The sequence below is a fragment of the Lissotriton helveticus genome, chromosome 12 (assembly GCF_964261635.1).
Source record: "Lissotriton helveticus chromosome 12, aLisHel1.1, whole genome shotgun sequence".
Classification (NCBI taxonomy): domain Eukaryota; kingdom Metazoa; phylum Chordata; class Amphibia; order Caudata; family Salamandridae; genus Lissotriton; species Lissotriton helveticus.
Window position 1 is genome coordinate 7,962,462 of NC_136073.1, and position 25,088 is coordinate 7,987,549.

A 25,088-nucleotide genomic window follows, 5' to 3' on the forward strand; every position below is an offset into this window, starting at 1 on the left:
AGTCTGGAATGGAATCGGTGTGCTGGCTCTGCATGAGAAGTTGAGCCCGACGGTCGCAGTGTTTTCTTCGAGAGGAAAAGTTTACACTCGATGAGCACAAGTTGCACACTTCGTGTAAGACGGTGCGCAGGAACTTGGCGTGGCACCAATGAGAGAATTTGAATGGAGTCTGTTCCATCAACTGCAAGGCGGAGCGACGTGGGTAGGCCCAACAGTCTGCCACGAGTTACCTGATCGAAAAGAGTATTTGTATTAAATACGATACGCTGAGAAATGTGAAATGAGCGATCAAAAACAATACTGTTGAGGGTAAGTGGATTGTGCACCGAGGGGAACTCAAGAGACGGTGTCGAACCGGAGCACAGCAATTCACATTCAAACCCGAAGGGAAAAAAACAGAACAATCAAACAATGGAGTCTATGCCTATGTGCACTATCACCGAAAGTAGGAGTCACCTACCTCGTGACTGGAAAAACTTAGAAGAAAAAACAATATGGAAACATCCGGACCCAACACTAGATGGCAAGAGTATGCAAAGCATGTAATCTACAGCTCCCATGCCTGGAACATAAGGTTCCCATTGATGCAAAGCACGTCCTAACTTTGAAAACTGCACAGTTAAACAGTTTAAATACATAAGCATGAGAAAAAGAAAAAGCATTAGCAAGTAAAGTCCCAACACTGAAATTCCTTTTTTAGACAGATGTGCAGCTGCTAGCGGGAACACGCCATGATTGGCATTACAGGGCAGCCAATGAGAGCAGAGGGTTGACCCAGGACCAGATGTATGAATTTTTATCACGGGAGGCTGGCGAGGAGACCGCTGAAGAGGCCTCTGAAGCAGACCTAAAAAGCGAAGCCAGGGAAAAGATGCTCTTTTATGAAGTTCTGCACATCCAGAAAGTCTGGAGTGGCATTCACGCATGGGTGCAGCGGCATCAGAGCGTGTAATGAAGAGGAGAGGAAAGCATTAAACACCTGTGCCGAGGAGGAGTGCGCTCGGGAAGTTTAGACAAAGAAGGGACAGGCAATATCTATGGCGATCATGCGAAACAGACTGTGTTAGGAGCACGGAAGAGGCAGCGCCTCGCGTGGGGAACAGATGTGCCTTTATATGGGAGGGGGGCTAACTGTTCTCAGAAAGGGAGGAAGCGAAGCAAGGAGCAGAACAACAGCGAGGAGAGCAGATGGCAGGGAGGGGTGCACAAGGAACTTGTGCCTGTGTGGAGCGCTGCCCTGGGCTGACCCCGATGCAAAAAGACCCCACAGGGAGCAGCCAGCTCTCATCTCCTCGGACAGGGCTTCGCGGCACACATGGCAGACCTCTGCAGCCAGCAGGTGAACCCACGCTTCTGTTTCCTGCACCTTTGCTCCTAGTTTCTGCATCAAGTCTCATTAACTGCTATTACTGTGTATGCCCAACTGGGATGTGGTGGGCACAGAAGCCACTGGCTTTGAGAGTCTGTGCCACGCTGCCAGGCATGCGTGTCCTGTCCTGCTTTATGAGTTTCCTCCAATCGGTTTGGCAATGTGCGAGTCAAGGAAATGCTCCGCCTTTTAATAATGGGTTCAGTAGTTGAAAAGTAGTGTAACGTCCAAGTAGTGTGGGTCAGCTTTGTGAGAAGTTGGCCTGATATATAATGTTCACTATTCTAGTGAGCACTCTGTATCAGTCCAAACGACCCGTATTGATGATTGGTTGTAAGTCAACCTTATAGACCAGCTATCCTAGTAGCATGGATACGAGCAGTCTAAGGCTAAGACTCTAGAGGGCGTGTTAAGCCAGCTGTTTTACCATCACATTACCCCTTGAACACCAAGTGAAAGGACACCACACAAGTTGTTATGAAAATAAACAGATATTTATTTATAACAAGACTACCCTGAACTCTTTATGAGTCAGGGAGCTAAGCACATAACAAAACTCTTGAGAAAATACTTTAAGTCGCACAATTTACACAAATGCCCTAGGGGCACGAAAAACCATATATTACAAAAGTGGAATGCGAACTACTAGCAGGTAAGTAACTATTCTCATAGACTTTGGAATCGCTAGGCCTACAATTCTAAACACTGGGATTAGATGCAGGAGGCCTGTGGACGTCGTGTGCAGAGTGGGAACTCTCACGCGTAAGGCGGGAAAAAGTCTATGGAGGCTAGCAGTTGCAAAGTTACTGTTCTCGGGCGAACCCGACTAGGTGGGTCGAAAACAAGAGTGGATCCGAACACTAGGAGTGTTGGACTATGCTGGAGCACCGGAGTACTCGGTTTACCTAGCCCAGGGGCTGCGGCTGCATAGGGTTGAAGTCACGTCGGAAACCCTCGTTGACGAACCAGGAGCCTGAAGTGGAAGTTGCTGGCAGGCGGCCAGTGAAGAAAAGTTAGTGGTGATCCAAGCCTGGATCAGGGAAGAGGAAGACCTGAAAGCAGAGGGGACCAAGTTCTGAATCACTAGCCAGTGATTAGATGGGCACCAGAGTGGCACCGGGCGAAGTTACCTCGACCAGGTGAGTGGGCGCTGCTGGGCTCTGCAGTCTCTCGGACCAGGAGGCGTTGTCGGCGACCAGGATGGAGGTGCGAGCTGTCCCACGAAGGTCTCTGCTGTCGACGTCGCTGGACCCAGGATTGGGCAACAAGTCTTGGCAAATGCAAGGCCCACGCGGTGGACCTAAAATGGCGTCTTGAGGGGACCAGGAGGGTCCAGGGTGCTCCTCGGTTGGAGGGGAGCAAGGGCTAGTTTGGAGCAACCAGACCAGCAGTAGTTGTCGTCGTGGAGCGTCGTGAGAGGGCCACTAGCCAACGGGCAAGCGACCTGGACAACGCGGTGAGCAGCAAAGAGCAGAAGGGCCCCACGCAGATCTCGTGGATGCAGGGGGGCTGAACTTCGGTGCTGGAGCTGCTCAGGGTCGGGGCTTCTCTTACCCCAAAGCACTCAGTCGAGGGTCACTCGGGAGTCGTGCTGGACAAGCGTCGTGCAGTTCTGAAGATGGCCGGTCCCTCGAGGTCTCGTCGCACCCACGGATCACAGCTGGGCTGATGATGTAGGTTGAGGTCAGAGGTGCCAGGGAAGCCGGTTCTCGTCGTGCTGGAGCAGTCTTGATCCGAAGGAGAGACTGGCAACAAACCGCGATGCTTGGTTGGTGCCTGCTGCTGCAGGGTGACTACTCCTTAGTCACAAGGGAGAATCTTGGGAAGAAGTCTTGAGTTCCTTTCGTGGAAAGTAGTTTCAGGATTCAAAGATGATCTGATTTGGAAGGGGGCCAGTTCCTACCTTTATCCTGAAAAAGGGGGCTGGCACGCGACTAGGTCCTGCCCTATGGGTGGGACCAGGAGGGGGGTGGTTACACCCCTCTCCTTTGGCAGGCTTTCCCCAGATCAGGGGCTGGAGTGCCCCTGGAACTGGTTCCAGCCGGCCTATGCATAGTGAGCACCAGGGTGCCACTTGCAGTCACCTTCCTCTAAAGCCCTGCCTACCTAGAATACACAAAACCCTGTCTGGGACGGTGCTGGCACCGCCCCTGGCAGGAAACCCTTTGTCCTTGCCTCCTGTGCTGGGAGGACTCCCAGCAGCAGGAGGGCAGACTTGTGTCTCGGTGGCAGCATCCATCTTGTGGAGCTAAGGCTATGTCTGACTTTAACCGGGGTTACAGGCTACATACATGTCGTGTCCCTCTAGAAGGGTGGAATGCTAACCCCGTCGCCAGAATTGGCGAGGGGTTAGTATTCCAATTCGTATGACACCTTACTCGACATGTTTTGATAAAGCGATACCAGAGTTGGCATATAACCGCGAGGATTATAATGCACTTAAGAGTATATGGTATGCGATATCATGGAAACGGCTAAGGGATGGTTCCCGAAAGCCGCAGACAGGCTCAGCTCATGCCAGAGCACTATCTCACACGATTCCAAGCACTCTGCCTTCAGGATTGTCAAGGCCTGCCATAGGAGTGACTGATAGGAGATCTGTGTGTCCATTTTTAGGGTTAGATATAGGTATACTATATCTAAAGCAAAGGGTGATTACACCACCTTGCCCCAGCTGTCGTGCAGCCAGTTGTGTCAGATTTGGATGGCCAGCCAGGGGTGGCATAATACATGCTGCAGCCCCTGGTAGGCCCTGGGTACACCTATGCCCTGGGTACCTAAGGTACACTTTACAGGGACTGATAAGGTGACTCAGTATCCAATTAGATATGTACCTAAGGTACATGGAATCCATTTTACAGAGAGAGCAGTAGGCCTGGGGCCCTGAATAGCAGGGTCCCAGGTCAACTAAGTCAGAAAACCAGCAAAACACCAGGCAAAAAGTTGGGGGCAACCATAGTCAGGGATCTACCTTCCTACAAGCTTGTTAACACGTGTACCTTACGTTTGCACCTGTTACCAGGCCCCACTCCCATCTCTAACTGGGGTCCTTCAACACGCTCTTAGTTGGAATTCGGCTACGAAGAGGGAGCATTTGTAAAATTAAAAAAAACGTAATGTCTGGAATAAATTAGAGTGCATTTACTGACGAGGAGCTGGACACATCGCACAAGACTCTGGTAGCAGTGCCAAGGGGTGAACTGTAGTGATCACACAAGCCTGACCACTCCAGGTCCAAAGCAGGCGAGTCTGCAGCAACCACTGGGCACAAGAGGCAACCAGAGTAACAACTCCTAAAGCACAAGAAACCTCGAGGGCTGTGGCGAGAAAGCTGTTCAGGCCGGAGGGATCATGGCTTGAACTGAGCCCAGGAGGGGAGTGCGGGGGTCGGTTCCAGAGCTCGGCGTTATTGCAACTCTTTATTTATTTATTTTTTACATTTCTAAAGCGCACTGTTACCAGCCGGTGTCCTGGTGCTGATTGACCACTCCCAAAGCAAGACCTGAAACTTCTAAAAAGCCAAGTTTTCAGGGCCCTCCGAAAGGACATCAAATCCGGTGCCTGTCTGAGGGCCACTGGCAGAGCGTTCCAGGCCTTAGCTGCTCCCAGGGCAAAACGTCTCACCACCCCCCATCGAGCTCTTTTAACTCTTGGAACCACAATCAGCCCCTGATAGGCTGACCTAAGTGATCTCGCTGGTTTGTACCACTGAAAGAGCTGGGTCATGCAGTGAGGGCCAACTCCTTTGAGCGCCTTAAAAACTACACAGAGAGCTTTGAATGCTATTCTTTTGCGTACCGGTAGCCAGTGTAGTTTAACCAGATCCTAGGCAACAGAGGCACATTTAGGTGTACCTGTGATCAGGCAGGCTGCTGCATTTTGCAGGATTTGTAGTCTATTAAGCAGCCCCTGTTGAGCATTGAGCAGCAAGCTGTTGCAGTAATCCAGCCGGGACATAATCAAACCCGTCACCACTGTCTTCCTGTGCTCATCTGGGAGAAAGGGCAAAACTTTGCGTACTGTTTTCAGGACATAGTGGGTGGCTGAAGACAGCGCATTTACTTGAGGCCTGAAGGACAGTGTATCGTCCATCAGGATCCCAAGGTTCTTAACCTTAGCAGCTTGGGGGGAGGGGAGGGGGGGGGGGGGGGGGGGTCACCCATTTCTTCCGGCCACCATCTAGGGGACCAGAAATTCTCTCTAGCCCCAAACAGGAGAACTTCGGTCTTTGATGAATTCAGCTTTAGGCAGTTCCCTGCCATCCAGCTGCTGACTGCGCGCATGCAGTCTTTAAACCTGTCGGCCATGCCTTCCTCTCACCCTGGTAGCAGCGACACCACAATCTGCGTGTCCTCTGCATATGATGTTAAGTTGAAGCCGAATGACAGGTGCCATGGTGGAAACAAACGTTAAAAAGAGTCGGACTCAGGGATGAGCCCTGAGGAACCCCACAAGGGAGCACAAACGGATCAGACTCTAGATCGCCCAGAGCCACCACCTGACTCCTGTTGGAAAGAAAAGCCTGTAAGATCTTAAGTGCTTTACCCTGAATCCCGCAGGCCCTTAGACGGTCCACCAATAACCTATGGTGGACCATATCAAAGGCCACGGACAGTGGCCTTGAAGTGCACTCAGTGCAGAGGGTGTGGCCCAGCCGAGGCCTGGCCTCGGATGAAGCAGCTGCTCATGATGCCTGAGGAGTAAGGTCTTGGGAGGCAGTTCTCAGCTCTAGCATTGAGAGTGGAAGTAGTAAACTCGAATTTCAGGAATGTATCTAGTCAGACGGACTGCTGGCAGACAGTCGCTCTTGGAGGGTATCTAATCAGACTAGCTGCTGGCAGACAGTTGCTCTTGGATGGTATCTAATCAGACTAGCTGCTGGCAGACAGTCGCTCTTAGATTGTATCTAATCAGACTAGCTGCTGGCAGACAGTTGCTCTTGGAGTGTATCTAATCAGACTAGCTGCTGGCAGACAGTCACTCTTAGATGGTATCTAATCAGACTAGCTGCTGGCAGACAGTTGCTCTTGGAGTGTATCTAATCAGACTAGCTGCTGGCAGACAGTCACTCTTAGATGGTATCTAATCAGACTAGCTGCTGGCAGACAGTTGCTCTTGGAGTGTATCTAATCAGACTAGCTGCTGGCAGACAGTCGCTCTTGGAGTGTATCTAATCAGACTAGCTGCTGGCAGACAGTCGCTCTTGGAGTGTATCTAATCAGACTAGCTGCTGGCAGACAGTTGCTCTTGGATGGTATCTAATCAGACTAGCTGCTGGCAGACAGTTGCTCTTGGAGTGTATCTAATCAGACTAGCTGCTGGCAGACAGTTGCTCTTGGATGGTATCTAATCAGACTAGCTGCTGGCAGACAGTCACTCTTGGAGTGTATCTAATCAGACTAGCTGCTGGCAGACAGTTGCTCTTGGATGGTATCTAATCAGACTAGCTGCTGGCAGACAGTCGCTCTTAGATTGTATCTAATCAGACTAGCTACTGGCAGACAGTCACTCTTGGAGTGCATCTAATCAGACTAGCTGCTGGCAGACAGTTGCTCTTGGATGGTATCTAATCAGACTAGCTGCTGGCAGACAGTCGCTCTTAGATTGTATCTAATCAGACTAGCTGCTGGCAGACAGTCACTCTTAGATGGTATCTAATCAGACTAGCTGCTGGCAGACAGTTGCTCTTGGAGTGTATCTAATCAGACTAGCTGCTGGCAGACAGTCGCTCTTGGAGTGTATCTAATCAGACTAGCTGCTGGCAGACAGTCGCTCTTGGAGTGTATCTAATCAGACTAGCTGCTGGCAGACAGTCGCTCTTGGAGTGTATCTAATCAGACTAGCTGCTGGCAGACAGTTGCTCTTGGATGGTATCTAATCAGACTAGCTGCTGGCAGACAGTTGCTCTTGGAGTGTATCTAATCAGACTAGCTGCTGGCAGACAGTTGCTCTTGGATGGTATCTAATCAGACTAGCTGCTGGCAGACAGTCGCTCTTAGATTGTATCTAATCAGACTAGCTGCTGGCAGACAGTCACTCTTGGAGTGTATCTAATCAGACTAGCTGCTGGCAGACAGTTGCTCTTGGATGGTATCTAATCAGACTAGCTGCTGGCAGACAATCGCTCTTAGATTGTATCTAATCAGACTAGCTGCTGGCAGACAGTCACTCTTGGAGTGCATCTAATCAGACTAGCTGCTGGCAGACAGTTGCTCTTGGATGGTATCTAATCAGACTAGCTGCTGGCAGACAGTCGCTCTTAGATTGTATCTAATCAGACTAGCTGCTGGCAGACAGTCACTCTTAGATGGTATCTAATCAGACTAGCTGCTGGCAGACAGTTGCTCTTGGATGGTATCTAATCAGACTAGCTGCTGGCAGACAGTCGCTCTTGGAGTGTATCTAATCAGACTAGCTGCTGGCAGACAGTTGCTCTTGGAGTATCTAATCAGACTAGCTGGTGGCAGACAGTCGCTCTTGGAGGGTATCTAATCAGACTAGCAGCTGGCAGACAGTCACTCTTAGATGGTATCTAATCAGACTAGCTGCTGGCAGACAGTCGCTCTTAGATTGTATCTAATCAGACTAGCTGCTGGCAGACAGTCACTCTTGGAGTGCATCTAATCTTGACTAGCTGCTGGCAGACAGTTGCTCTTGGATGGTATCTAATCAGACTAGCTGCTGGCAGACAGTCGCTCTTAGATTGTATCTAATCAGACTAGCTGCTGGCAGACAGTCACTCTTAGATGGTATCTAATCAGACTAGCTGCTGGCAGACAGTTGCTCTTGGATGGTATCTAATCAGACTAGCTGCTGGCAGACAGTCGCTCTTGGAGTGTATCCAATCAGACTAGCTGCTGGCAGACAGTTGCTCTTGGAGTATCTAATCAGACTAGCTGGTGGCAGACAGTCGCTCTTGGAGGGTATCTAATCAGACTAGCAGCTGGCAGACAGTCGCTCTTAGATTGTATCTAATCAGACTAGCTGCTGGCAGACAGTCACTCTTAGATGGTATCTAATCAGACTAGCTGCTGGCAGACAGTTGCTCTTGGATGGTATCTAATCAGACTAGCTGCTGGCAGACAGTCGCTCTTGGAGTGTATCTAATCAGACTAGCTGCTGGCAGACAGTTGCTCTTGGAGTATCTAATCAGACTAGCTGGTGGCAGACAGTCGCTCTTGGAGGGTATCTAATCAGACTAGCAGCTGGCAGACAGTCGCTCTTAGATTGTATCTAATCAGACTAGCTGCTGGCAGACAGTCGCTCTCGGAGTGTATCTAATCGGACTAGCTGCTGGCAGACAGTTGCTCTTGGATGGTATCTAATCAGACTAGCTGCTGGCAGACAGTCGCTCTTAGATTGTATCTAATCAGACTAGCTGCTGGCAGACAGTCACTCTTGGAGTGTATCTAATCAGACTAGCTGCTGGCAGACAGGTGCTCTTGGAGTGTATCTAATCAGACTAGCTGCTGGCAGACAGTCGCTCTCAGATTGTATCTAATCAGACTAGCTGCTGGCAGACAGTTGCTCTTAGATTGTATCTAATCAGACTAGCTGCTGGCAGACAGTCGCTCTTAGATTGTATCTAATCAGACTAGCTGCTGGCAGACAGTTGCTCTTGGAGTGTATCTAATCAGACTAGCTGCTGGCAGACAGTCACTCTTGGAGTGTATCTAATCAGACTAGCTGCTGGCAGACAGTTGCTCTTGGATGGTATCTAATCAGACTAGCTGCTGGCAGACAGTTGCTCTTAGATTGTATCTAATCAGACTAGCTGCTGGCAGACAGTTGCTCTTGGAGTATCTAATCAGACTAGCTGCTGGCATACAGTCGCTCTTGGAGGGTATCTAATCAGACTAGCAGCTGGAAGACAGTCGCTCTTAGATTGTATCTAATCAGACTAGCTGCTGGCAGACAGTCGCTCTCGGAGTGTATCTAATCGGACTAGCTGCTGGCAGGCAGTCGCTCTTGGAGTGTATCTAATCAGACTTGCTGCTGGCAGACAGTTGCTCTTGGAGTGTATCTAATCGGACTAGCTGCTGGCAGACAGTCGCTCTTGGAGTGTATCTAATCGGACTAGCTGCTGGCAGACAGTCGCTCTTGGAGTGTATCTAATCAGACTAGCTGCTGGCAGACAGTCGCTCTTGGAGTGTATCTAATCGGACTAGCTGCTGGCAGACAGTCGCTCTTGGAGTGTATCTAATCAGACTAGCTGCTGGCAGACAGTCGCTCTTGGAGTGTATCTAATCAGACTAGCTGCTGGCAGACAGTCGCTCTTGGAGTGTATCTAATCAGACTAGCTGCTGGCAGACAGTTGCTCTTGGAGTGTATCTAATCAGACTAGCTGCTGGCAGACAGTTGCTCTTGGAGTGTATCTACTCAGACTAGCTGCTGGCAGACAGTCGCTCTTAGATTGTATCTAATCAGACTAGCTGCTGGCAGACAGTCGCTCTTGGAGTGTATCTAATCGGACTAGCTGCTGGCAGACAGTCGCTCTTGGAGTGTATCTAATCAGACTAGCTGCTGGCAGACAGTTGCTCTTGGAGTGTATCTAATCAGACTAGCTGCTGGCAGACAGTCGCTCTTAGATTGTATCTAATCAGACTAGCTGCTGGCAGACAGTCGCTCTTGGAGTGTATCTAATCGGACTAGCTGCTGGCAGACAGTCGCTCTTGGAGTGTATCTAATCAGACTAGCTGCTGGCAGACAGTTGCTCTTGGAGTGTATCTAATCAGACTAGCTGCTGGCAGACAGTCGCTCTTGGATGGTATCTAGTCGGAGGGCCCACATGCTGACAGTATTTTGTGAATGGTATCTAGTCAGAGGGCCTCCTACCACTCAAAGTCCAGAATGACCCAAGTGGGCAAGCAACAAGCACATCTTCACCTAATGCACCAACTGATGGCGCCACATGAACCTTTAGAATGACTTTCCTCTTCTTTCACCGAGTGCAAAATAGCCTAGCCCATCCCACAACTCCCAAACATTAAGGTCTTTGCTCATTTACCTGTAGAGGCTCCAGACTAGTGCCAGGCTGTCTTTGGCCCCAGACAAGAAGTGGCTGCTGTCATCAGTGAAACAGAGGCAAGTGAGGTCCTGGTAGTGTCTGCTCAGAATGGCCAGGAGCGCCCCAGAAGAGACCTACATGGAAAGAAAGAAGAATACACATGAATAGGACCCTGCTGCAGGTCCAGAGATAGGTGCTGAAGGACTGAGGAAGGATAGCACAGAAATATCTCACCCATATATGTCAACACGCGAACCCAAACCGAGATGCTATAGTACTCAGGAAGCCAGATGCGCCAGCAGGGGTCCTGTCATTCCAAACTGACATAGGCGCTGGAATTTGAATTAGCGAAAACAGCAATATGGAGACAGGAAAACATCTGTGTTGATGGCCTGGCCCACCAGCTCCATGCTTTAAGTGTGCTGCACCATGACAGCTCAGGAAGTCACCAATCTTCATACCTATTGACATCACAACATTGGAGACTATCGTTGGGCCAATCCCAGTCATGCTCAGCGCACTGCAGGATCTGTGTCCCCCTGCAAAACTGAAGACGGCTGGAATGCCAGAAACCGGTCCTAGGTAGCTTGTTTCCAGTCCAGGGAAGGCATGGCAGTTCGGGCTGGACTGTTCCCTTGAGGCACAGGGTCAGACTGATTTGCATATGGCCATGTCTGAACTGGGGTGGCAGAGTGGGCTAAAGAACGGTGATGGATTAAACCCAGATCTGTTGACTGGGTGTGTGTTTGATTGGTTTGGATGCTCCGTCCATCACCACCCTCTTTTGTACCCCCCTGCTAAACTCAGCCGTACACAACTCAGCACAGTGCAGCATCTCTGTCCCTCAGTCAATCTCAGCAGGGATCAGCACTGCACACTGCAGGGTCTCCGCCCCTCTGCCAATCTCAGCCAGGCTCAACTCAGCACACTGCAGGTTCTCCGTCCCTCTCCTAAACTCAGCCGCACCCAGCTCAGCACACTGCAGGCCTTTGTGAATTGGTCTGGGGTATATTATTTCTTCCTTGTGTAATTTAGTAGAGCACCAGTCAAGTCTAAAAGCCTCACTGCACATACCCTATTCAGGCATCCTTTTTGTCTGGACCTGAGGAGAGCATCCCTCACATCCAGCAAATATGATGGGCACCGCTTGGTTGTCCTTAGAAGAAAGTGTGTTTCACTTTACAACAGTTGGAGTGAGGAAGTGTGAAATGAAGTAGAATGATCTTGGAACAGGTTTACAATGTTTAAGTTTATGGGTGGTAGTGAGAAAAGTGTTTTCGTTTTCTCTCTTGATTGGTGTGGGGGTGGTCAATAGTCCATGCTTCGCCAGTTGGTATTTTCAACACAAATGTTCCATTATAACAAAGCCTTAAGCAGGCCTTACTCACATGCCACGGGCACTCACTGCAGAAGGGTACACGAACACTTTGCCTATCACCCTTCCACCTAGACCTAGCACCCTCCACCTGCTGTGAAACATCCCCCCCAATGGCCGCTGGTGCTCCAGGGCGACCACCTCCGGCCAGGCGCCTCCTTACCTCCCACAAGTAGATGCTTTCAGCCATGCCTGCTGCCAGGTAGAGGCCATTGGGTGCAGCTGCCAGGCAGTGCACGGGCCCTGGGCACACAATCTTCTGCTGCAGCTGCTCCTGTGGACACAAGGACAAGGTCACTGCTGCTGCAGGGGTGTCCCCAACCCACCACAATGGCTGCAGCGAAAGCCCAGGCAATAGTTTCATGGAGTAGTCGTACACCACCTACCACCACTGCGACCCGACCCCACCACACACCATATCCCAGCACAATCCCTACCGTGCCAGGGGGCACCATCTCCTCGGACAATGCATCATCGTTCCTACACACACCATCTCACCCCAGTGTCTCATCCTCTTCCCTACAGGCCACCCACTGCCATCCCATACCAGCTGCCCTCAGTATCCCAGCCACTACTGCCATGAGTACCCTTTGCACCACCCGTCCATCTGGTGTACCACAGACACCTGCATCCACCAGTACCTGACACCTCTATTCCTAGTACCTCACATACCACCTGTCTTGTGTACCCCAAACACATCTACCCTCCAATACACCATAGATCACCTATCCTGTGTACCACAGACCCCTGCAGCCAACAGTACCCAACACCTCTAGTCCTAGTAACTCACAATACCACCTGTACTGTGTACCCCAGACACATCTACCCTCCAATATACAGCAGATCACCTGTCCTGTGTACCAGACACCTGCAGCCACCAGTACCTGAAACCTCTATTCCTAGTACCTGACTTACCATCTGTCCTGTGTACCCCAGACACATCAACCATTGCCTGACTACAACATGGTGGACTCTGAGGACACACCATCCCACCTCGGCCATGAGCCTGAACTTTATGGGGCATCTAGCCAGGGATCCTCCACAGAATGATATAGGTTGTCAGTGGACAATGCGTCCCTATCTGGAAAACATAATCATGCTAGGAATGCCTGACCCTAAAATGGCCACCAGGAGTGGGCCTTCCACACAAGCACTCTTTCTACCCGTGTGGGCGAAGGACCCAGCATTTGTTCTCCGGAGCTACAGGAACTTCCCCAAGAGTGACCACAATGGCTCTTTCACCTCTCCTCCCACGGGGCGAGCTGGAGGATAGTGTTTTCCTAGCAACACCTGGGTGATTGCCTTCTATGGATCCATGACGCTGCCCCATGGGCGGCAACAGAAACTATTTGTACCTACCGCAGAACGCAACAACCCTTGGTTGTTGCCCGGTGGAACTGTCCTATGCCGCTATAGAGGAGTTTGGTTACACCCCCATGACTGTCACCTAACCAGCTGGTCATTGGACATTTGTTCTCACGGTTATACAGCTTCATTTGTCTTTCTCTTTGAATGCTTTGCTCAGAAACTATTTAGCCTTTACCGCGGAGCCTTAGTACTCTTGGCCATTGCCCAGTGGAGCTGTCCCATGCAGCTATAGAGGAGTCTGGCTATGGTTCACTCCCTCTGCCGCAATCTACCCAGATGGACATCGGACATTGTTTCTCACGGTTTTATCTGTTTGCCTTAGACTGCTTTCTATGCTTTACTCCCCCTTGAGTACTTGAACCCCTCCAGCGTTCCTAACACTATCTGCAATCCTCCCCTTTTTTTTTCTCCCCCATTTGACACGACTCTTGGTTTTGGCTATGCCCTAATAATTTATTGTATTCGTGTAATCTCATGCTTTTCTCCTCAGCCTATACTTGCAACTATAACTGATTATCTTTCGTGACCTGTAAGCTGCGGATCCCATGTAAAGTGCTCGGATACCTCCGGGTCTAGCCAGGGCTAGATAAAACTTTAAATAAAAATGCCCTCCCATACACCTGTACCTGACATTTCTATTTCTAGTACCTCACATACCACCTGCCCTGCGTACCCCACACATCTACCCTCCAGCACAGACCACGTGCCCGATGTACCCCTAAACCTCTCCAGCCACTAGTACATCGACACTCTGTAAATATGTGATATATATTTGTCCAAGCCGAATTGCTGGTAAAATGGAATCCTGAGAAAATATACTATTTGTATATATATGTATATAGAAATAACTCTAACCACTAGTATATGCAGTAGACCTTTGTACGCTCTACCATTCCTATGTGACTCTTAGAGTATATCCATTCATATCCCTTCCCTATGTATATAGAGATAACTCTAATCACTAGTATATGCAGTAGACCTTTGTACGCTCTACCATTCCTATGTGACTCAGAGTATATCCATGTGTATCCCTTCCCTATGTATATAGAGATAACTCTAATCACTAGTATATGCAGTAGACCTTTGTACTCTACCATTCCTATGTGACTCTTAGAGTATATCCATTCATATCCCTTCCCTATGTATATAGAGATAACTCTAAGCACTAGTATATGCAGTAGACCTTTGTACTCTACCATTCCTATGTGACTCTAACCCCCACATGCATCAATCTAGGATTTTGCATTTCTTAAATAGCGAAAATTAAGGAATCGCTATTTAGGAAATGCAAAATCCTATGCATCAAGAAATCCTAAAAGTTTTTAGGATTTCTTAATTTTCGGAAATTGCGATTCCTTAATTGCGAATCGCAATTAAGGAATGGCATTACATTGATTCCTATGGGCCTAGAGGCCCATAGGAATCAATGCCGTTTTGCTTTTTTTTTTTTGCACTCACAATTTTTGATGCATTGCAAGGGTGCAGAGGGGGTCCAAATGACCCCCCCTGAACCCCTGAAATGTATTTTCAAGTGCTTGTTTCACACACACATGTCCTAAGGACATGTGTGTCTGTAACATGCAAGTTTAAAAAATGCATTTTTTTTTGCTTTTTTTAAAAATTTCGCAAGTTAACACGAGGGTCAACCTCGTGTTAATTTGCACTTCCAATTTCAAAATTCGCTATTTTTTTACAAATTGATGCATTGCATTTAAGGAATCGCACCAATGCGATTCCTTAATTGCATTTGCATTTTTAATTAATGCAAAAAATAGCGAATTGTTTCATGCATCCCAAAAACGTATTTAGGAAGTGCAAACGGCCGAATTTACCGATTCGCACCGTTTGCACTTCCTAAATAGGTTGATGCATGTGGGGGTTAGAGTATATCCATTTGTATCCCTTCCCTATGTATATAGAGATAACTCTAATCACTAGTATATGCGGTAGACCTTTGTACGCTCTACCATTCCTATGTGACTCAGAGTATATCTATCCGTATCCCTTCCCTATGTATATAGAGATAACTCTAATCACTAGTATATGCAGTAGACCTTTGTACGCTCTACCATTCCTATGTGACTCAGAGTATATCCATGTGTATCCCTTCCCTATGTATATAGAAATAACTCTAACCACTAGTATATGCAGTAGACCTTTGTACGCTCTACCATTCCTATGTGACTCTTAGAGTATATCCATTCATATCCCTTCCCTATGTATATAGAGATAACTCTAATCACTAGTATATGCAGTAGACCTTTGTACGCTCTACCATTCCTATGTGACTCAGAGTATATCCATGTGTATCCCTTCCCTATGTATATAGAGATAACTCTAATCACTAGTATATGCAGTAGACCTTTGTACTCTACCATTCCTATGTGACTCTTAGAGTATATCCATTCATATCCCTTCCCTATGTATATAGAGATAACTCTAAGCACTAGTATATGCAGTAGACCTTTGTACTCTACCATTCCTATGTGACTCTAACCCCCACATGCATCAATCTAGGATTTTGCATTTCTTAAATAGCGAAAATTAAGGAATCGCTATTTAGGAAATGCAAAATCCTATGCATCAAGAAATCCTAAAAGTTTTTAGGATTTCTTAATTTTCGGAAATTGCGATTCCTTAATTGCGAATCGCAATTAAGGAATGGCATTACATTGATTCCTATGGGCCTAGAGGCCCATAGGAATCAATGCCGTTTTGCTTTTTTTTTTTTGCACTCACAATTTTTGATGCATTGCAAGGGTGCAGAGGGGGTCCAAATGACCCCCCCTGAACCCCTGAAATGTATTTTCAAGTGCTTGTTTCACACACACATGTCCTAAGGACATGTGTGTCTGTAACATGCAAGTTTAAAAAATGCATTTTTTTTTGCTTTTTTTAAAAATTTCGCAAGTTAACACGAGGGTCAACCTCGTGTTAATTTGCACTTCCAATTTCAAAATTCGCTATTTTTTTACAAATTGATGCATTGCATTTAAGGAATCGCACCAATGCGATTCCTTAATTGCATTTGCATTTTTAATTAATGCAAAAAATAGCGAATTGTTTCATGCATCCCAAAAACGTATTTAGGAAGTGCAAACGGCCGAATTTACCGATTCGCACCGTTTGCACTTCCTAAATAGGTTGATGCATGTGGGGGTTAGAGTATATCCATTTGTATCCCTTCCCTATGTATATAGAGATAACTCTAATCACTAGTATATGCGGTAGACCTTTGTACGCTCTACCATTCCTATGTGACTCAGAGTATATCTATCCGTATCCCTTCCCTATGTATATAGAGATAACTCTAATCACTAGTATATGCAGTAGACCTTTGTACGCTCTACCATTCCTATGTGACTCAGAGTATATCCATGTGTATCCCTTCCCTATGTATATAGAAATAACTCTAACCACTAGTATATGCAGTAGACCTTTGTACGCTCTACCATTCCTATGTGACTCTTAGAGTATATCCATTCATATCCCTTCCCTATGTATATAGAGATAACTCTAATCACTAGTATATGCAGTAGACCTTTGTACGCTCTACCATTCCTATGTGACTCAGAGTATATCCATGTGTATCCCTTCCCTATGTATATAGAGATAACTCTAATCACTAGTATATGCAGTAGACCTTTGTACTCTACCATTCCTATGTGACTCAGAGTATATCTATCCGTATCCCTTCCCTATGTATATAGAGATAATTCTATTCACGAGTATATGCGGGAGACCTTTGTACTCTCTACCATTCCTATGTGACTCTTAGAGTATATCCATTCGTATCCCTTCCCTATGTATATAGAGATAACTCTAATCACTAGTATATGCAGTAGACCTTTGTATATCTACCATTCCGATGTGACTCTTAGAGTATATCCATTCGTATCTCTTCCCTGTGTGACTTTACATCTTGTACATTTGCACATTTTTTTCTGTTTGTAAAGTAACGCATGTAATCCTTAGTCCTTATTTATCGCAACTGGTTCTTATGTAAAGCGCTCTGACACCTTCGGTGTATATATATATCTATCCATAAATCTATCCCCAGTACATCACATATCACCTGCCCTGGGGATCCCAGTCACCACTGCCTCGAGTACCCCAGACACCTCCATCCACGGGCACCCAGACTCCTCTACCCTTCAGGACAGCCCCGGACGCCCCTCAATCCCCCCGGGGTCAGATCTGTCACCCCCCTCTCTCTTCCCGGGGGGGGGAGGGGGCTGGGGGGGTGGAGGGGGCTGGCGGGGGCTGGGTGTGGGGGTCTCACCGGGCGTCGCAGCTCCCAGACGTTGACGCAGCTCTTGCCCGGCTGCGCCCCCAGCAGGTGCTCCCCGCCCAGCAGCGCCAGGGCCCGGGGCCCCGAGCCCGCCCCGCGGAAGGAGCCGAGCGCCGAGCCCGACTGCAGCTCCCAGGCCGCGCAGGCCGAGAGCGGGAGCCCGGCGTCCGACGAGAGGGCCAGCTCCGGGCCCGGCGGCGCCGGCATGGCGACCGGAGAACCGGAAACACACGGGGGAGGGGGGGCACCGGAAACACACGGGGGACGGGGGCACCGGAAACACACGGGGGAGGAGGCACGAGACCACCGGGAGAGAGGCACAGCACCGGGGCCAACGAGAGGACGGGGGATAGACTGTACGCACGGAACCAGTGAGAGGACGGGGGAAGAGGCTAGAGTGTAGCACCGGAACCAGCGAGAGGAGGCTAGAGTGTAGCACCGGAACCAGCGAGAGGAGGCTAGAGTGTAGCACTGGAACCAGCGAGAGGAGGCTAGAGTGTAGCACTGGAACCAGCGAGAAGGCGTGGAGAGGAGGCTAGAGTGTACCAGAGGGAACAGTCAGGAGGAGGAGTCTAGTACTACTACAACCAGCGAGAGGGCGGGTTGCAGCCCAGACTGTACCATCAAGACAGCGCTATGGCTAGAGTGTAGTGCTGGAGGACCAGAGAGCCGTGGAGGCTAGAGCGTACAACTGAGAGCATCGAGATGAGACACACAGCGGCCATTACAGGCTGTGCACAAATGCTAGCGAGCCAGAGACCTGGCTCGGCTCGAACAGCCCGTGCACGAGCCGAGCCACGAAAATATTTAGCATGTACACGATGAAACAAATATGAGAAAAGTCTGTTCAAAATTAAAATACGTGTATTTCTTTAACATGCAGAAGCGTTTCATCTTAGAACACATTTATATATTTTTTTTTATCTCAGCCCATCATACTTTTGCTCACCATGCCAACTCAGTTTGGACCCAGCCACATGGAAATTAACCCTGCTCCAATAAATGCATTCATCACTTTTTGTATACTTTAGTTTGACAGCTTAACTGCTTTGCAATATATTGGTCCTCCTCCACCAGCTCATGTTGTTTTGCCCAACTTGTCTCTCTCTCTCTCATTTGTTCCTGACTATTTGTAAAGCACTCTCTAGGTCATATTTGTGCTATATAAACCTCTGTGTCACTGTAGCCAAACTATACCAGGCTCATGAGGCCTAACTAGGGCAAAACCAGCCCTGGGTTGCTTATGTTCCAGTTAAAGGAGGGCCTGGCTTGGCAGTTCAGGCTGGATTGTTTCCATTGGAGCAGAGTCAAGACTGATTTGCATATTGCCGAGTACAAACTGAGATGGCATGGTGAGAAAAAATAATGATGGCCTAGAATGCGGCCTGAGCAAATGCCAGTGGCTGATGAATTCAAGCATTCCATCAATCACTCTTTTTAATATACTTCAGGGTGTGTTCTATGATGGCTTCACAGTGGAATTAGATTCTGTTGAAAGATGATGCATCCAAAGGCTAGTGGGATTCATAGTCGGAGGCGGCTAGAGCACCTTCATACCATGCTATACCCTGACTGATGATTGGCATAGCTACCAAGTTTCCCAGTTCTATGTGCGCCTAGCTGCTCCAAGTGGAGGGGGTTTCCTTTGCATTCTACGACTAGGACAGAAATACCATGGCTTGATAATTTTTTTTTATGGGTCTGGCACCTCTGCCCCATTGACTGCTAGGGAGAAAACAAACAGCTGTAAACATATCTTTTTAACCCCTCCCATGCTCGTGACGGAACCGTTCCGTCACAAGCCTCGGGTGGGATGTGCTGGTGACGGAACGGTTCCGGCACGGCCCCGCCGCCGCGGCGCGTTCTATTGAGCGGGCGGGGCCATGACGGAACCGTTCCGTCACAAGCACAGCTCACCCGCGTGCCGTGACGGAACGGTTCCATCACGAGCACGGGACCGCCCCGCCGCGCCGCCCCCTTAGCGCTGCGGCGGAATAGCCGCCGCAGCGAAGGGGTTAAGGCAGTGGTCAACATACAAAGAGTCCACCAAGGATAACACTGGAATTAACGTGTTTTCTGGGCTCATTTGCTTACCACTGGGCCTCTGATGGACCTTTTAGATTAGACTGAGAGGTGATGGGAGTTAGCATTTACATTCAATCAAATTTCAATTAACAGTGCAACCAGTTTGGCTGCACAATGAGGACAAGGAATCGGTAGCAAAGTTCAAAAAAGGTTTATTATAAATTAACAATCAAGTTCAAATACATTACCCTAAAGCCCATGCTGTAAAGGTACAGAAAAACAACCCAGAGCCCTAGCCTCCTAAAGAAATTGAGGCAGACAAGAATCAAACAAACAAGCTCATCTGTGATCACCATGCAAAATAACATCAATATTTTATGCTGAGAAAATAGTCTAAGACGCTCCTGCCAGTACATTAGTAATCAGAGGGAAGCATTGAGGTCTAAACATCATAGTCCATTCAAGTAATAGAGAATCAGGGAAGGTGTCTACAAGGAATTCACAAAAGAGATCTGCAGATGGGGTTCTAAAAGGCAGTCCTGAAAAGTCAGGAAGGATCTGCAAAGCATCTCTGAAGTTATACTAGAGGGAATAGTATATTATGGTATAGTATAGTAAAGCGCAAAGTTCACTAGGTATCACACCATCAGGCGTTTATTGTACTTGTCAAGTTTCCAGGTTGCAGACTGCAACATCAAATGGAAAACAGTATTTTATGCACTGCAGCATGGTAAAATACAAACCGAAATTGTCAAGTTAAACATGAAATTCAATGGTGCACATTTAATATGCGTGCACACATTTAAACACACAATTAATATAAGTTTCTAGTGCTTTATATTAAACTCACACTACATATAACACAGTAAACCTTACATGTAATGAAGTGGAACTATGGCATTTAGATGCATCCGCATGTAACATTAATGCACACATTACATAAGTTTTGTCGTTTGCAGTAAAATCACATTCTACGTGTGCAAGAATGGTTTTAATCAAACCTCTAAGTCATTATGTTTTAATCATGCATTATAGCACATTTTTAATGAAAGTCGAATTTCTTCTTCAAAGTACATTCAGTATTAAACTAGGATAGTTGTATTTCATCAAGACTTAATAGACAACTTAATTAGCATGGTTAAATACACTTGGGAGTAGAGTCTCTAATTCTACTGTAAATGCATTCTCATAATATTGTGGAATAAAATATTTTCATTAATCATTAAATTAAGTAAGAAAAATGTTATGTGCACGTTCATGTCACATATCCTTTAACATTTTATGTTGTAATTTGTGACATGTAAAGTGTGGGCAAGTTTGTGCTTAACTACTGCCCATGGCCCCCTTTGTGAACATATTCTAGCGCCTAGCATGCAAACCCTCTACGAGTACTAGTGGTCATATACTTGCCCCAAAGAGGCCAGCACCTTTGCGTAAACGGTCATTTTCAAATATTTCTATTGTGATGCACTGACTGGGCATCAGGTGTATGGAGTATTAATGATGGTGCTGTGGTTTATCTGAGCTTTTAACCCTCCCACCTTCCCAGTCAGACAGTGGTGGGAGCTGCTTTCCTTGCCTGGCAGGTCTGAGTATCTCTCACTTCATGCACACTCCTGCCTCTGGTCTCCTCTGGCCCCTGTGCAGAATCTTTTCCCTCCTTCCTGTTGAGGTTGCTACCATTTCACCCTGTGTACTTCCCTCTGGGGTTCCTGCAGTGGAGAGGCTGAGGCTGCCTGTTTCACAGAGAGCCCTTCTGTTATGAAGCAGGTGGTTCTGCCAACCTTCTATTTCACTGGTCTCCCAGGTGTTCTGGTCTTGCAGGCTCTGTCGCATACTCGTAGTATAACCAAGAGGACTTGTCGACTCCCCTTTCGTGCCTCCTTTTCTTACCGAATGGTTTTCAGAGGGCTGTTTGGGGTTGTCCCTGTCCTTCGTACAGTAAAAAGTGTCCTTTTGTGGCTACAAAGCGCACAAGCTCGCGATTGGCTGGCTGATGCATCACACGCAGGTGCATGTGCCAGCAGTGCTACCCACTGGGATGGGGTGTAGCTATGCCTGGTGAGGGTTAAGGCCAGTGATGGGCTCCATGGCAGGCAAAACTAAAGTGACTATTTCTGAACAAACAGCTGTGTGTCAAGCATGAGGTCAGGGAGTCACTGCAGCTGCTTCGGGGCCCTGCCACTATACCACAACATACAGAGAGAGAGTGATTCTCTGAGTGAGTGTGTGTGTGCAACACACTGTGTGATGCCACAACAGAGGCCCCACCTCAAGGTTTCCCATCAGTGCTGGAGACACTACCCTTTATTTATTACTAGTGGTATCAATAACATTTTATAATGTCGGTGCTCCTGGATAGCCTCTGATTTTACGATTTTAATTTAGAAGCATTTTATCCCAGGTTCCCTCACATAGGGCTCTGGACAGCAGGGGGCAGCAGAGAGCTACTGCTGGGAGAGACTTCTCTGAAGTTCACAGAGGAGAAGGGGATCACCTCGGAGAGCCCTGTTACTGCAGGAACTGACAGAGCCCCTGCTGCGGTCACTGCATGAACTGGGAGAGCCCTGTCACTGCATGAACTGGGAGAGCCCTGTCACTGCAGGAACTGGGAGAGCCCCTGCTGCTGTCACTGCATGAACTGGGAGAGCCCTGTCACTGCATGAACTGGGAGAGCCCTGTCACTGCAGGAACTGGGAGAGCCCCTGCTGCTGTCACTGCATGAACTGGGAGAGCCCTGTCACTGCATGAACTGGGAGAGCCCAGTCACTGCATGAACTGGGAGAGCCCAGTCACTGCATGAACTGGGAGAGCCCAGTCACTGCATGAACTGGGAGAGCCCAGTCACTGCAGGAACTGGGAGAGCCCCTGCTGCTGTCACTGCATGAACTGGGAGAGCCCAGTCACTGCAGGAACTGGGAGAGCCCCTGCTGCGGTCACTGCATGAACTGGGAGAGCCCTGTCACTGCATGAACTGGGAGAGCCCTGTCACTGCAGGAACTGGGAGAGCCCCTGCTGCTGTCACTGCATGAACTGGGAGAGCCCTGTCACTGCATGAACTGGGAGAGCCCAGTGACTGCAGGAACTGGGAGAGCCCCTGCTGCTGTCACTGCATGAACTGGGAGAGCCCTGTCACTGCATGAACTGGGAGAGCCCAGTCACTGCAGGAACTGGGAGAGCCCCTGCTGCTGTCATTGCAAGAACTGGGAGAGCCCCTGCTGCTGTCATTGCAAGAACTGGGAGAGCCCCTGCTGCTGTCACTGCAAGAACTGGGAGAGCCCCTGCTGCTGTCACTGCAAGAACTGGGAGAGCCCCTGCCACTGCAGGAACTGGGAGAGCACTGTCACTGCAGGAGCTGGGAGAGCACTGTCACTGCAGGAGCTGGGAGAACCCTGCCACTGCAGGAGCTGGGAGAGCCCCTGCTACTGCAGGAACTGGGAGAGCCCTGCCACTGCAGGAGCTGGGAGAGCCCCTGCTGCGGTCACTGCAAGAACTGGGAGAGCCCCTGCCACTGCAAGAACTGGGAGAGCCCCTGTCACTGCAGGAACTGGGAGAGCCCCTGCCACTGCAGGAACTGGGAGAGCCCCTGCCACTGCAGGAGCTGGGAGAGCCCTGCCACTGCAGGAGCTGAGAGAGCCCTGCCACTGCAGGAACTGGGAGAGCCCTGCCACTGCAGGAGCTGAGAGAGCCCTGCCACTGCAGGAACTGGGAGAGCCCTGCCACTGCAGGAATTGGGAGAGCCCTGCCACTGCAGGAGCTGGGAGAGCCCCTGCTGCTGTCACTGCAGGAACTGGGAGATCCCCTGCTGCTGTCATTGCAAGAACTGGGAGAGCCCCTGCTGCTGTCACTGCAAGAACTGGGAGAGCCATGCCACTGCAGGAACTGGGAGAGCCCCTGCTGCTGTCACTGCAGGAGCTGGGAGAACCCCTGCTGCTGTCATTGCAAGAACTGGGAGAGCCCCTGCTGCTGTCACTGCAAAAACTGGGAGAGCCCCTGCCACTGCAGGAGCTGAGAGAGCCCTGCCACTGCAGGAACTGGGAGAGCCCCTGCCACTGCAGGAACTGGGAGAGCCCCTGCCACTGCAGGAACTGGGAGAGCCTTTGCTGCTGTCACTGCAGGAACTGGGAGAGCCCTGACACTGCAGGAACTGGGAGAGCTCCTGCCACTGCAGGAATTGGGAGAGCCCTGCCACTGCAGGAGCTGTGAGAGCCCCTGCTGCTGTCATTGCAAGAACTGGGAGAGCCCTGCCACTGCAGGAGCTGGGAGAGCCCCTGCTGCTGTCATTGCAAGAACTGGGAGAGCCCTGCCACTGCAGGAGCTGGGAGAGCCCCTGCTGCTGTCATTGCAAGAACTGGGAGAGCCCCTGCTGCTGCCACTGCAGGACCTGGGAGAGCCCCTGCTGCTGTCATTGCAAGAACTGGGAGAGCCCCTGCTGCTGTCACTGCAGGAGCTGGGAGAACCCCTGCTGCTGTCATTGCAAGAACTGGGAGAGCCCCTGCTGCTGTCACTGCAAAAACTGGGAGAGCCCCTGCCACTGCAGGAGCTGAGAGAGCCCTGCCACTGCAGGAACTGGGAGAGCCCCTGCCACTGCAGGAACTGGGAGAGCCCCTGCCACTGCAGGAACTGGGAGAGCCTTTGCTGCTGTCACTGCAAAAACTGGGAGAGCCCTGACACTGCAGGAACTGGGAGAGCTCCTGCCACTGCAGGAATTGGGAGAGCCCCTGCTGCTGTCATTGCAAGAACTGGGAGAGCCCCTGCTGCTGCCACTGCAGGACCTGGTAGAGCCCCTGCTGCTGCCACTGCAGGAGCCCCCTTGTCACTTCCATGTCCCTCTCTTTGATGGCAGGGGTTGTCCCGCTTCCTGGTGAGGGTTAAGGCCAGTGATGGGCTCCATGGCAGGCAAAACTAAAGTGACTATTTCTGAACAAACAGCTGTGTGTCAAGCATGAGGTCAGGGAGTCACTGCAGCTGCTTCGGGGCCCTGCCACTATACCACAACATACAGAGAGAGAGTGATTCTCTGAGTGTGAGTGTGTGTGCAACACACTGTGTGATGCCACAACAGAGGCCCCACCTCAAGGTTTCCCATCAGTGCTGGAGACACTACCCTTTATTTATTACTAGTGGTATCAATAACATTTTATAATGTCGGTGCTCCTGGATAGCCTCTGATTTTACGATTTTAATTTAGAAGCATTTTATCCCAGGTTCCCTCACATAGGGCTCTGGACAGCAGGGGGCAGCAGAGAGCTACTGCTGGGAGAGACTTCTCTGAAGTTCACAGAGGAGAAGGGGATCACCTCGGAGAGCCCTGTTACTGCAGGAACTGACAGAGCCCCTGCTGCGGTCACTGCATGAACTGGGAGAGCCCTGCCACTGCAGGAACTGGGAGAGCCCCTGCCACTGCAGGAACTGGGAGAGCCCCTGCCACTGCAGGAACTGGGAGAGCCTTTGCTGCTGTCACTGCAGGAACTGGGAGAGCCCTGACACTGCAGGAACTGGGAGAGCTCCTGCCACTGCAGGAATTGGGAGAGCCCTGCCACTGCAGGAGCTGGGAGAGCCCCTGCTGCTGTCATTGCAAGAACTGGGAGAGCCCTGCCACTGCAGGAGCTGGGAGAGCCCCTGCTGCTGTCATTGCAAGAACTGGGAGAGC

At 49.5% G+C, this 25,088-nt stretch overlaps 1 protein-coding gene across 1 annotated transcript in view; it reads right to left on the reverse strand.

The window, feature by feature from the left end:
- WDR18 (WD repeat domain 18) overlaps nucleotides 1-17,920 on the reverse strand; it is a 92,539-nt gene extending 74,619 nt beyond the window's left edge. The window contains exons 1-3 of the mRNA XM_078671295.1: nucleotides 17,402-17,920; nucleotides 11,915-12,025; nucleotides 10,377-10,510 (exon numbers count right to left, since the gene is read on the reverse strand). Coding sequence (XP_078527421.1) covers nucleotides 10,377-10,510; nucleotides 11,915-12,025; nucleotides 17,402-17,617 — 461 coding nt within the window. The 5' untranslated portion in view covers nucleotides 17,618-17,920. The remainder of the gene's footprint in view (nucleotides 1-10,376; nucleotides 10,511-11,914; nucleotides 12,026-17,401) is intronic.
- Nucleotides 17,921-25,088: the final 7,168 nt, after the last annotated feature.